At 50.2% G+C, this 13,476-nt stretch overlaps 1 protein-coding gene across 1 annotated transcript; it reads right to left on the bottom strand.

Annotated features, from left to right (window-relative positions):
- Nucleotides 1-6,395: 6,395 nt before the first annotated feature.
- KCNMB1 (potassium calcium-activated channel subfamily M regulatory beta subunit 1) lies at nucleotides 6,396-13,244 on the bottom strand. The gene is made up of 3 exons (XM_004428538.3): nucleotides 13,111-13,244; nucleotides 11,587-11,758; nucleotides 6,396-6,665 (listed from the first exon to the last, which is right to left on the bottom strand). The coding sequence occupies exons 1-3, from the start codon at nucleotides 13,242-13,244 to the stop codon at nucleotides 6,396-6,398; spliced, it is 576 nt and encodes a 191-aa protein (XP_004428595.1).
- Nucleotides 13,245-13,476: the final 232 nt, after the last annotated feature.

Below are 13,476 nucleotides of genomic sequence, written 5' to 3'. Positions count from 1 at the left end.
TGGCACAGGAGGGCTAACACTCCCTTCAGAGAATGAGCTGAACATCCTTTAAAACCTTCCGCACACCACTCAGTCCAGTCCTCCCGGCCCTGCCCCACTCACAGCCTGTGTTCTCTCACTGGTGAACAATGGGAAGAGGAGCAGTGAAAGCTTAGCTTTACAGCCCGCCCGGGGATGAGAGGTCCCGACATCTCCTGCGGCCTGGGTCAGCCTCCCCTAAGGTCACCTCCACTCTGGAAGGGAGAAGCCAGGCCCCAAATCACAAAGCTCCCAGGGCAGGCGAGCTCTGGCAGGACATTGAACCACATTTGGTGAACTAAAGGCCAAAAACTAAAGAAGATCTGCCCCTACCTGCTGGCCTCTGTCTCACTTGGCACCGTGACGTAGAAAGAAAGAAAGCAGGCATGGGAGTCCGCAGCATTAACCAGCACCTGTGCATTGTACCTTGGACTTGGATGTCTGCCCAAGTGAGCTGCTGAGCACCCAGAGGTGGCCACTGACATGGAACTCCTCCTAAGACTCCACCCCCAACTGCCTCAGTGCACAGGTGGGGAGACTGAGGGCAGAGCGAGGAAGGCCCTTGAACTAGGTACCTCGAGTCAGAACCTCTTCTGGCTGGCAGCGGGGGGCACAGGGATGGAGGGTGAGCCAGGACCCTCCTGGAGGTGTGGCCACCCAGCAGATGGCTCTTCAGTCCACACAGTCAGTGACTGGCTGAGACGGGACAAGGCGCCTGCCCTCTTCAGCTGTGTCCCTGCACTCCTGCCCCCACGCCTCTACCTCTAGCGGGACTCCCACATCTCTCTCCCTTGCCTTGGCTCTTCTCTTAATCCAGGCCCGCAGGTGACTCCTGGCTGGAATGTGAGCTCATGGGAGACAAGGCTCACATCTTGGTCATGTAAGAATGCCCAGCACACTGCACAAGGCCTGGTACGGAGTAGGAGCTCAGTGGATGGATGAGTGGAGACAGGAGGGACGGAAGGGAGGAGGGAGGAAGGAGGGTGAGAGGAGGGATCATAAACACTTCTATTTGAGTGTCCTCCTGTGGCCTCTACTCAAACCTTGTAGAAACACAGCAGACCTCTCTCCTGACTTCACTGTTTCTCTTCATATGTCCCAGTGTTGAGCCCTTCAGGTGTCTCACTCACTAAGTCCTCTTGATTGTTTCTCCCTAGGGTTTCTCCTGTCACCCTCCTTCCATTCTCAGCACCATCCCTGAAGTCCAAGCCCTTACCCCATCACACCCGCTCTGTGGCTGCAGCCTGCAGACTGCACTCTTCCCGTTTCTCCCCTCCATTCCTCCAAACCGTGGCCAGGCGAAGAGATCATCCATCCAACCCTTTGACCCAGGAGCCTAACTTCTAGAAATCTGTTCTGAGCAGATCATCAGAGATGTGCACAAAGACTTTTGTTCAGGGGTATTCGTCATGGTATTACATTACAATAGTGAAAATCTGAAGAAAATCTAACCAGTCAAAAAACACTGGATGAAATAAATTTTGGTTCATTTATCTGATGGAATAATATTAAACCTTTGAAAAATTATTTTGGAGACTACTTAATAACATGCAGAAATGCTATTGACATGTTATTAGGTGGAAAAGCTGGATACAAACTCTATGTACAATGAGGTTCCAACCTGTGAATAGACGTGTGTACAGAAAAAGTAAAATATAAAAGAAATTAACTGAAATATTAGATATTAGCATGAATGTTAGTTGGGGTGAAGGGTTTTTTTCTTTTTTTTTGCTGAGGAAGATTCGCCCTGAGCTAACACCTGTTGCCAATCTTACTCTTTTTTTGCTTGAGGAAGATTGTCCCTGAGCTAACATCTGTGCCAATCTTCCTCTACTTTGTATGTGGGTTGCCGCCACAGCATGGCTGATGAGTGGTGTAGGTCCGCACCTGGGATGCAAACCCAGGAACCTGGGCTGCTGAAGCGGAGAGCGCCCAAACTCAACCACTACACCACAGGGCTGTCCCCAAGGGTTATTTTTTAAAGTTCTTCTTGATTCTTATCTGTATTGTCTGCATCATCTTCAACAGGCATGTATGTTTAATCAGACCATAAAGATATCATTTGTTGAAAACACATCTTCAATTTTTTAATTCTTCTCAATACTTTCAATAAAAGTCATGCTTTCACTGTCACTTTGTCACTGCCTGTCCTGTCCACATCAGTGCACACCCCAGACTGCTAGGCCTGCCCTCACAGCTGCACCCCACAGTCTCAGACCACTTACTGCTCGTGTCACCCCCGCCAATGTGCACACTCTCCTCCAGCCAAACTGGTTCCCACATGGTTTCTAAACCAGCCTTGTGTTTAAAGTCCCTGAATCTAACTCTCAAATGGTTCAGAAACACACTCACATGTACGAGGGACAGACAGAGAGAGAGAAGAGTGCATATATGGCAAAATATTGATGATAATATATGAATGAAGGTGAAGGGTGTTTGTGTTCCTAGAACTAATTTTGCAACCTTTCTGTAGTTGGACACTTTCAAAATAAGAAGTTGGGGGAGATAAAGGAGATTTATAATAGAGTGTCTAAATACATGTGCTCTGCATGAAGTGACCTTAGTTCAAATCATAGTTCTGCCTATTCACTGAGCGGTAATGACTTCAGGCAAGTTACTTACTCACCAGGTCTCAGTTTATTCATCAATAAAATGGAGATAATGAAAAGCAGAGTGTATATATTTCCTACAGCTGCCTGGAGGATAGAATAAATGTATGTAAAGGGCTTGGGAGGAGCCTGGCACACTTCAATCATTGTGATCTATTAGTATAGTGTTAAACAGAGAAATTCTTAGCCATGAAGTTGTCTGTAATACTCTCTACTTTCCCGAGCTACTCAGCCCTGGATGACCAAGTAAAGAGCTGGGACTGGGGACTGTTTTGCTTGCGTGATTCTCCTTCTGCTGCTGGCCCTGGAGCAGCTAGAACGGTGCCAGCCCTGTGGTCCCCATATCTCCAGGTCCCACCACAGTGCCTGGTGCAGAGGAGGCAGCCGGTAAGTGCACAAAACCCAAAATGAGGAACCTGAAGGGTTTGAGTTGCACTTTAAAGAATGTCCTTCTCATCAGATAGAAGCTTGTCATTTTGCTGATGCGGGCACTCTCTTCCCACGGGCTTCCTGGAGATGAGGCATCGCCTTGATAAATTAGCTGTGGATATAGGCATCCTGCAGTTGGAATGGAAATGCAACTTAATTTCCAATTAAGCTGATTTCTTGGCTGAGGGATCTGCCTGCCCCACAAGGGGAGGAATATTCCGGCCAGACCTATGTTCTCAATGATGGTGGTTCTCCCAGGAAGTGGACTCTCAAGGAAACTGGTCCTCTGACCCTTGCATGGTTCAGCCGGGCAGGGGTGTGGCCCCTGTGGGCAGGTACTGCTTTTTCTCAGGAACTAAATTTATGCAAGTAGACTTAGAATGGTTCAAAGCAAAGTCAGGCAGTGTGTCTGTGGCAGAAATTTTTAAGAGAGAGTATAGCTAGAAATGGGTTGAGAGGGAGAGAAGCAAAATAATCCTCAGTGATGCTCACAAGAAAGAGAAGTGGGAAGTTACTGGTGAGAAAAAGGGGTGGGAGGAAGTTCTCTGAGCTCAAACAGAGAAGAATCTGTTGATGGGAGGAAGGAGGCACCTTTGCTCAGAGAGAGAATGAACGTTCATGCAACATCTTTGACGTACCAGGCACTGTGCTGAGCGCTTCACGTTCACGATTGTGTTGAATCATCACAAGCGCCCTATAAAACAAACGATGTTGTGCTCGTTTTCCCATTGAGGAAATTGAGACCCAGGGAGATTAAATAAACCGCCTGAGGTCATAGACAAGCCAGATTCAGATTCTCGCTTTTCCGAGCTTTTCTCCTTACAGGTTCCCTCTCCAAAGACAAATATGAAAACATAGTTTAGGGCCACAAGGAGAATTTCATACTGAGCTGAAACTTATCCCAAAAATCATAAGAATGAGGAAAAAAGCCTTTAAAACATATTCTGAGAAAGAGTGAAAATAACAGATGGCTGAGTCTGCCTGGAGCAAACACCCACGTCTGTTTGGGTTGCTCCCATCTCCCCACAGGGAATGAGATCTGAGGACTAGGTGTGATGGTCCAGAGTGGCTACGAGGCTCACATGAGGTCAGGAGCTCAGGAGGCTCTGGCTCCTCCAAACCAATGAGGTTCTGGCTTGCAGCTCAGGGAATTTTAATTCCGGGGGCTGGAGAGAACCAACAGAGGGCATATAAAATAATGTTTAAAGACACATGTATATAAGATGTTTCTAGAAATACTACTTGCATGGCCAACAAAGTCACAGAAAAATTAGTTAAATACCAAGAAGGTGCCACCTGGCCCAGTTTTTATTAATGATAGTGAAAGAAGACTGTAAAGCTATATATAAATGAGCATGCTGTCAACTCCTGAACAAATTCTAAAGTGGACTACTAAACCAATGGTTTGGGAACACTTGGGAAAAAAAGCAGAGGTCACTGGGAAGCGTGAGATCCCTGAGAAAGAGTCACATCAGACCAGCCTCTCTTCCATTCTGCTTTTTTATAGAGTGACCAGTTCAGGGACAGCTGTGGCCATACCACGCCTGCATTCCCGCTGGGCATTTGATGGGCATGGGCTGGGCGATGGTGCAGTCAAGCAGATAGTAGCTGACCACATCCCCTGTCGGTCTTGGCAGTGCCCATAGCAGAACCTGTGCAGGGCTTTTTACGATACGTAGGCTTGGGCCTCACCCCACATCTATTGACTCTTCAAAGATGTGGCTCCAGGGAGCAGCCGCTTGAGAGCCTGGCTCTGTGGGAAGATTTGTAGAGGTATCCAAAAGGCTCTCAAGACCACCTTGCCCTGCACGGCGTTTTTCATTTTTGACCTGGGGCAGAGACTCAGGGGAGGATGCACGCTGGTTAGAGAGTAGAGTCTGAAGTTATGCTCCAGGTTTGGATACCAGCTCTGCTGTTTACTAACTTCTGACCTGTGCCTTTTCCATGAAATGGAGATAGTAATAATAACTTAAAGGATGTTATTAGGGTTAAATGAGCTGTATAAGTAAAAGCTTAGCCCAGATCCCAGCACACAGGTGCTCAACAAATGTTAGCTCTCATTACTGTTATGGATGACAGATTCTTGTATGGGGAGTGATTCGCTAAACATATCCCAAAATGGAAGTGGCTACCTCCCAGTACAGTGAGTTAGTCATCAAGAGACGTTGATGCATATTGTTACTAACGAGGAATGTTGTAGGGAGGGTTCAAGCACCAGATTAGAAAGTGGGGAAGCCCTAGATGATCTTTAAAGAACTACTGACTCACAGAGAACGTGAGTTTGTATTTGAAAATGAGAAATCAAAGGGGAATCAGATAGCAGGGCTCCAGAATTGACAAAGGAGGGCTCATGCAACAGTCTCATGGGAGTGGGGAGGGAAGACATGTGCCTAGCAAGCCCCTGTTCTTGTTTTATGTATATCAGGAACTGGGAAGCTTGGTATGGGATGATGGAGACCATGGGAGATTCAAGTTTCTCTAAGTCACCCTTGACTCTGCAACTGAGGGCAAAGGTGCAAGCCGTGGAATGAATCACCATCTCTGTCCACCGTTCAGTTGGGAGCTGTTTGCTTTGCCTCTGCACACATCCCTTCCCCGTCTCCTGAAGCCTTTAAGGAAGCCAGCTGATGACATGTGCTTTATATGAGTGGGGAGGGAGAGTGGGGGAAATCTAGGAAGAAGTTGAGCTCTGTGTTTGAGTTGACATGACGAAGATCCAGGAGAGCATCTGTGGATAGGTGGAAACCCATAAACTAACCCATCTGTGGAAGGGAGAACCCAGAGCTAGGGGGACTGGGAAAACTACAGCTCCCCTCCTGGCCCCGGTGGGGATCTGATGGAACCTGAGGAGAGCTTTGAATGTGGTGTGGGAAGAGCAGAGAGCTGCCTCTGGATACACTAGTGTGTTGAGAAGCCAAGCCGAAATAAGAATATACAGATTATGACCTGCCGAGTGAGAAGGCACAAGCCACCCACACGGGGGCGACTGGTAGCTCCCTCTGCATTCGAGCTCCCACTGTGGGGAAGTGAAACCCGCGGGGTCATTTTGATTGAAGGTGTAGTTTCAATACACCCACACAAAGGAAGCAGAGTCATGAGATTTATTACTTACAGATCCCAGAAGGGGTGGGGGGGAGGAGGGCGGGGCAAGAGCCAGGGGAAGGGCAGTCCTCCATCCCAGGTCATGAGGGAGCAGGAGTTAGAGAGCAGGGTAGCGAGCACCTACCACTTATGTTACTTATAAGGTGGTTGGGCCAGAGGTCAGTAACTTTTCGTGGTCTTAACTCTAAGTGGTTATTCTAATAGGTGCCCTGGGAAAGGTAAACAGCGTAGATGGGTCTACTTCTGGGCTGCCAGGATGGAGAGGGACTGGTTGATCTTGACCATGGCGATAATGAGAAGGCCCCCAGTCAGCAGGAAGGTAGGCCAGAAGAGAAAGGAGAGGAGGGTCTGGGGCCCATAGAGACGCCGGTACAGGACACTGGTCTCATTCTCCCGAGTCGTCGAGAAGCAGTGAAAAACCTGGTGCTCATGGAATTTGGCTTTGACCTTCTCCACATCAGCGCGGGCCGTCTGGTAGTTGTCCAGGCTGCCTGGGATGTAGGAGCACTGTGGGGGAGAGGCAAGAACACCCATGGGGTTGGAAATCCCTGTTTCTTAGGGCCTGGTATGGAGTAAAGAAAACTGCCTGCTTTGGAGTCAGGCCCCTGAGTGCGAGTCAGGACTCTGTCTAAAGCTGAGCTGGCTGTGCGCTGCACGGTTCTAGAGGGCACCTTCACAGTGTCGTTTGTAGGATGGTGGTCCTGGAGCTCCTCAGGGTGCCTGCTGCACACCTGGAGGCAGCGGCCCCAGCTGGAGTCCCGACTCTGGTTTCATTGGCCGTAGAACCTTGGGCAAATTGCTTACCGTTTCTGAGCTTTGATATCTTCATCACTTCAATGGGTTAATAGCAATATGTTTTTCAAAGGATATTATTAAAGAAGGACTTCAAACTCAACTGTCCAAGGAGACCAACGAGTGACACAGGCTCTGTATTAGGATTCAGGGCCGAGATCAACGCTCAGTTACCTACAGGGCTCCTGTAGGTAACATCCAGAGTGAAGCAGGCAAGGGAATAAGATGAGAGGTGCCAGCCGACCCTTGTCTTGGTGCCGGGGAGAACTGCAAGGGAGTGGTGGGGCCTGGGAAAATGGAGAGAGCCAGACGCATCCAGACTGGCAGTGATCGCTCATCTGGACAGTGGACACCGTGGGATCCAGAAGACCTACTGTAGCCAGACCTTCAACATTTCAAGAGAAGCCCGAAAACCAGATTTTAAAGTGAACTCTGATGATTTAAAAATATTGGCAAAAATTCTGATTGAAAACCCTCTGAGATCTTACCCTGTGTGAACCACACAAAAGATGTTGGCAAGCCGGTATTTGACACTGGGATTCAACGGAAAGAGAAAATGCATTTAACAGAGCTTTGTGCAGGCAGAACCCAGTACACCTTTAATTCTGACACTGATCATTGTTATTAGGAACCTTCTGGCCTGGTCAGATGAGGTCCAGCTGGAAAGATCTGCAGAGAAGGCACAAAGTGGAGACCCTGGTTCTATCTCTGTTCTGTGCTGGGAGGTCTGAATGTTGTTTATGTGGGCCCCTGAGAGATGTCCTGCAAGTGTGGTCCCCCACAGCACCTGCAGAGACTACCTGGAGGGCTGCCCATAAGCACAGGTTCTACTCACTCTGAATCGCTGAGGGTGGGGCCCGGCAATCAGGTGATTCCTTCATGTATGCAAGTTTGAGACCACTGGTCTAGGGCATCATGCCCAAGATTAAAATGTGTAAATGTGTTGAGTCAGCTTCTCCCCAGGCCTCAGCTACTCCCTGGATTTGAATGAGGCCCCGCCCCCAAAGTTGTCAGTCCAGCTCTCAGTCCAGCAGACCAAAGGATGGTTGCATCACAGTTCTGACAGCCTGAGAAGTGGGGGAGCTGCATGCAGAAGTAGGTCCCCAGCCAGGAAGCAGCTGAGGCTGGGGAGAAGCTGGATCCTGAGAAATCTGGCATTCAGAGCTGTTGGGCACTGCAGGATCCCAGGAGCAGGTGGATTCAGAATCCTGAGCTGAGTGGGCATAGCCCAAGTTTCTCCACTGCCTCTGACTGTGACCTTGGGTGAACTAACCCATTGAGCAAAGATGTGGCTATGGAGTCAGACAGGCCTGGGTTCAACCACCAGTTCCAAGTTGTGTGACCTCGGCAAGTGCCACAACCTGGCTGAGCCTTGTAGAACGGATTTGGGAGAGTGACTGCCTAGTTGAATCGTCATGGGGATTAGAAGAGATGATGCATGTGAAGCACTTAGCACAGAGCCCAGCGCATACTAGGTGCTCAAAAAATGGGAGATGCTATTACCATTAATAATAACAATATTGTGACTTAGCTATGAAATTGCAACAACAGTTCTTTCTTTCCCTTCTTAAAGAGGGGCCCATGGACAAGCTCTGAGGTGGGGGCTTGTCCCCACCCTGGGCCCCACTGCATATTTTGCCAGCTGAGGTTACTCAGGATCCTTTCAGCTGACCTATTTGGTGAGACACTGGACAGGAGTTCACTCCGCAGGGCCAAGCCCAGAGGCCTGGAGCCTGCTTGCCTCCTCTCTCCTCTGCCCTGGATCCAGCTACCTGCAGTCATCTGAAAGATCTGAAATGACCCAACATCTCCCGCAAGCCCTGTGGCATCACTGTCTTCAGGACAGACCATGGGAAGGGGCCTAGAACTCCCTCAGGCTAAGGCTCATGGGAGAATCTGAGACTGTGGGGGACCGTGGCCCCCTGCCTCAGAGTACGGGTGGGGAGATAACCTTGCCTAGACTTTCACACGTGAATCCAGAGGACACCCGGCCAGCAGGAGCACTGGCTCGCTGTACCCCAGAGCTGAATGAAGGCAGAGGGGCAGCTGGCCTACCCACCCAGCTGCTTGGCAGAAACATGAAGGGCACTTCCACCGTCCCACCAGAGCGGTACACTGTCCTCAGCACTGCTCTGGTGATGCCGTGGTGCTATGGGAGAGAAGATAGAACAGCTGGTAGTTACCAGCCAGCACTGTCCCTCCAGGGCCAGATAGAGGCATGTCTCACGTGCTGCGGACAGCTCATTTCAGGGGAAGGTCTGGCCTCCTGTCCTCTGAGCTGGCAACCTCAGGATCAGGGAGACAGCCTATAAGCCAGCCCGCTCCGATCCCCATCACACCAGTGGTCACTGAAGAGGGGTTTGGAGGCTCTATCTCCATCTGGTGGGGCTGAGTCATGCTAGTGGTGACAGAACAGGTCTGACCACCTTGAGCTGTCCAGACCCACGCCTCCATGACCCCCCACACTGTCAATGATCCCACTTTCCCCACAGGCACCTGCCCCTTCCCATCTCCTCAGTCGCCCAATTCTGACTGCCAGCACCCATCTCTGCTGCAGGCCCAATTTCCCTCTGGGGGTTTGCTGGGACCCCGCCTCTCTGTCCAGTGACTGAACCCCACACTCCTCTGCACCGGTCGATCATGCTCCCAGGACCCCACACCCTTTAAAGACTCCCAGCTGCTCACTGCAATAATTCTCAATCGTAGAATCACCTGGAGAGCCCAGCTGATTCGGCCTCAGGTGGTCTGGTGTCGGCCCCTGGTTTTAAGTCCCCCGTGGGTTCTAGTGCACAGCCAGAGTGAGGAGCCCCAGCTTTCCTATCGTGTGTTAATTCCATAGTTCAGTAGTTCTTGGCAGAGATGACAGGCACACAGCTTGCACAGCGTCAGAGTATCTTTAGTATTTCCCTTCTTTAGGGTTTGCTGGAATTTAAATCCCCAGTAATCAGTAGAACATTCTAGGAAATGGTGGAGTCGGTTAGGGGGCACTTACAACTCCACTCCCTGTTAAAACCAGTACCGTGAGCATTACTTGGAGTGAACTTGCTCCAGGGAAATCTCTGGCCTTCTGGTGCAAATGCAGAGGAACTTGTCCGTCATGAGCCCAGGTTGACGAAAGCAGTCCTTGTGGAATCAGAGACCTGACTCTCCTGGCGTTTGCTCTTCGTACTTGCTGTATAAGCAGGATTAACCTCCACATCTCCTGTGGTTGAACTAGCGTGTTTTTGGGTAAAATGGTGATTGTAGATAAGCTTAGCCCTTCCCGCAATTCCCTTCCTTATGCTGAACTTTTAAAGCTTAAAAGAAAAATCCTGATTGAATATAAATGCCTAACTCTGTTCTTTGTAGAATTTGTAGAATAGTTGCTTCCCCTGTGTCCCTAGGTGTGCTGCATTAGTGTCTTGCGCTGGAATTCAACATCCCTTCTCCTTTCTCACTATGTTGCTGTCTCTCCCAGACATCCTTAAAGACTGTCTTTTTAGCAAAAAAATTCAGTGAAGTGTTTTCTGTAATCTTTTTTAAAATATGGAAACTAATTATTATTCATAACTTGTAGCATTCTTCATTAAAGTTTTGCTTCTCTCAAAAAACTAAAAAATAGCCACAAAAAAGCATTTTAATTGCACAGATTGGTAGCATGGAGGTCTTCTGGGAACAGACCTCAGTCCACCTCTGCAGCCTTTCCCTGCTGCGCTCCATCGTGTGTCAGCTTCTGCAGCAGGTCTCCAAATCCCTGTCTCTACCCGGCCTTCCCTCCGCCGTGCCTGTTCCACACCCCCTACCCTCGATACAGATGCCCGCTCCGGGTCTCTGTGTACCCAGCACCTGATTTTAAAGCCTAATCCAAATGCCTTTCTGACACCCTCACCTCACTGTTGGCTGGAAAACGTTGCTCCCTACTTTAACCCAACAACTTTCCCTGCTCCTCTCTACGGCACCATCCTCCCCACCGGTATTATTTCACGTATGAGCTCTCTCCTCTTGGGTCCTAAGCCCCTGAGACACAAAGTGCTCAATGACTGTCAAATGAATGAGTGAGTGAATGAGTGAATGACTCTGGGCCGACTTGTATTTCCCACAGGAGGGGCAACGATGGTGGGCTCGGGGAGTGGGCGCTGGGAGGCAGTGACAAGAAAATCCCTCAGTGGTGGCCTCCAGAGGTTGCTGCAGCCTGGTGCCTGGGTTCCTGGGGGTCACAGTGTTCCCCTCTGTGGGGTCAGCTCTGGGTCTGGCCTCTCATTTGACTCAGTTTATAGAAAGAAGTAATGACACCAACAAGTGCTTCTTTTTGAGTGCTCATCGTCCACCCGACATCAAGACTGGTGCATTGTATACAGTCTCTGATTTCACCACAGCACTTCAACACAGTGGGAAACTGAGGCTTATAGACAGGCTGTGTGGCCTGCCCCAGGCCACACAGCAGTTAGTGGCAGAGCAGGAATTCAAACCCAGGTCTGTCTGACTCCAACCATGAAGAGCTAAGTCTGGCCAGACCTCATGCCAGCGATGGACCCTGGTCAGCTGGTTCATCTTTCTTAGCCTCTGCCCTCCAGAGCGGAGATAGGGACCCAGTTAGGGATAGGCCCACACACCTTCCAGGGGTAAGGAGGCGTGTACCCATCCCCCCAGTCAGTACCTGCTGGTTCTGGTCCCGGGTGTCCTCTGTGTGGTACAGCACAGCCCACCGGCCCACGGCTGACACGTTGACCCACAGGCATGGGTACTGGGGCACCTTCTTGCCCTCCAGCTCCTCCTGGTCCCTGATGTTGGTGTCAATCAGGGAGCACGTGGATTCCTGCGTCCACACACTGGGGAGATCATGCACATACACACACGTCTCAGAACCTGGGTGGCACAGAGCACCTGGTTTGAACCGCTTTAGAAAGGGCTTAGCCATCATCTATATAAATGTTCTCACCTGGGCTGCTCACCCAAAACCCTGGGGAGCTTTTAAAAAGCTTCCCATATCCAAGCCACACTCCAGACTTGGAATCAGAATTTCCAAGAAGGTTGGGGCCCAGGCCCTGGTACGTTTTAAAAAGCCCCCGTAGTGATTCTGATGAGCGGCCGGGCATAGACCCCTTACCCACATCATCTTTATCTTGCAGAGGGGGGAAGAGAAGCTCAGAAAGGTAAAGCGACTTTTCCAAGGCCACACAGGACCTGAAGCCAGGTCTAAGCGGCTTCAGAATCTGTGCACTTTCCCCTAAAAAGAATAGGCGTGGGAGGGGCTTAATTTGTGCCAGAGTGGGGAAGATGGTGGGGATGGCACCAACCTAGAGATAATTTGTTGGAGGCACACGGCTGCTCTGAGCGGTGACTCACTTGGGTAAGATTCCAGCCTGGAATCGCTCCAGTGTTGTAAAAAGTAAGGCGGTAGCAGGCCCAGGAGAGGCGAACAGGCTTATCAACACATAAGTGATCAGTTGTGACCCATCCCCCGTTTATCAGGTGGGAGACACTTGCCAGACAGAAGGGCTGTCAGTAGCTGGAATGTGCCCAGAGGCAAGGGGGCTGAGACTTATCCTAAGAACCAACTGAGAGAACTGAGTGTGTTTGTTCCCAATAGATCACAGACCAGGACCTTCACACTTTTCCTTTAAAAGCTCAAGTGGTTGACATGTCAGGCAGCAAGGGCATGGAACATTCTCTGAGATTCCAGAGCAGAGCTCCAGGGGAGCAGATTTTGGCTCAATGCAGATACTTCCTACTTATCGGAAAAGCCCAAAAATAAAGTGGTGTGTACAGAGAGGTAGTGAGCTCTCCATCACTTGAGATATTCAACAGGAGGCTAGAAGCTCACCTGACTGGGAAGTTTCAGAGGTGGAGTCAAACTGTACAGAGGAACTACAAAATTGCATGACTCAGATTCCTCCCGGGATCAAGCTCACACTGGAGCGTTGGCTCTGATCCTTTGCTGTTTCTTGTGATAAGGGCCTCGTACGTCTGTTACCCCCAAGTCCCAGAATCCCAGACCAGCAGGGCCCAGTCCAGCCAACCCTCCCTGTACTTGAACCCTTGACGCCAAGAATGAAAACTGTCTAGACTCTCCTGCCTGGTGTGGGGGTCAAGGGGAGGGGTAGGAAGAGAGCTGGGGTTGCTCACAGACCAGACCCTTTGGGGGGTGGCTGGGAGATGCGCAGGCCGGAGGGCTTGGTACCTTTTCTGGTACAGGGGCAGCACGGTGGTGCCCAGGATGTAGTAGGTGATGACAGCGCACACCACCATGGCCACGCCCAGGCAGAGGGCTCGGGTCTCTCCCCGCTTCTGGGCCATCACCAGCTTCTTCCCCATGTCCACTGGGGACAGCAGTCATTTCTAGAGCCACAGAGGCAAACAGACGTGAGATCAGCACAGGTGACAGGTAATCCACAGAAGGAAGGGCAGGTGAGAGGGGAGGGCGCTCAAATACTAACATCACACCTATTTTTATCTGGAGCTTTGCAACTGCAGAGGGCGTCTTTGACCCTGTGTAAGCCTCCCACCAGCTCTGAGAGGCGAGTATTACCATCCCCATTCTGCAGAT

The sequence above is a fragment of the Ceratotherium simum genome, chromosome 4, assembly GCF_057802395.1.
Source record: "Ceratotherium simum simum isolate JZ-2026a chromosome 4, ASM5780239v1, whole genome shotgun sequence".
In the NCBI taxonomy this organism is placed as follows: domain Eukaryota; kingdom Metazoa; phylum Chordata; class Mammalia; order Perissodactyla; family Rhinocerotidae; genus Ceratotherium; species Ceratotherium simum.
The sequence above is the reverse complement of the archived record's forward strand: the minus strand, read 5'-3'. Positions and strand labels throughout refer to the sequence as shown.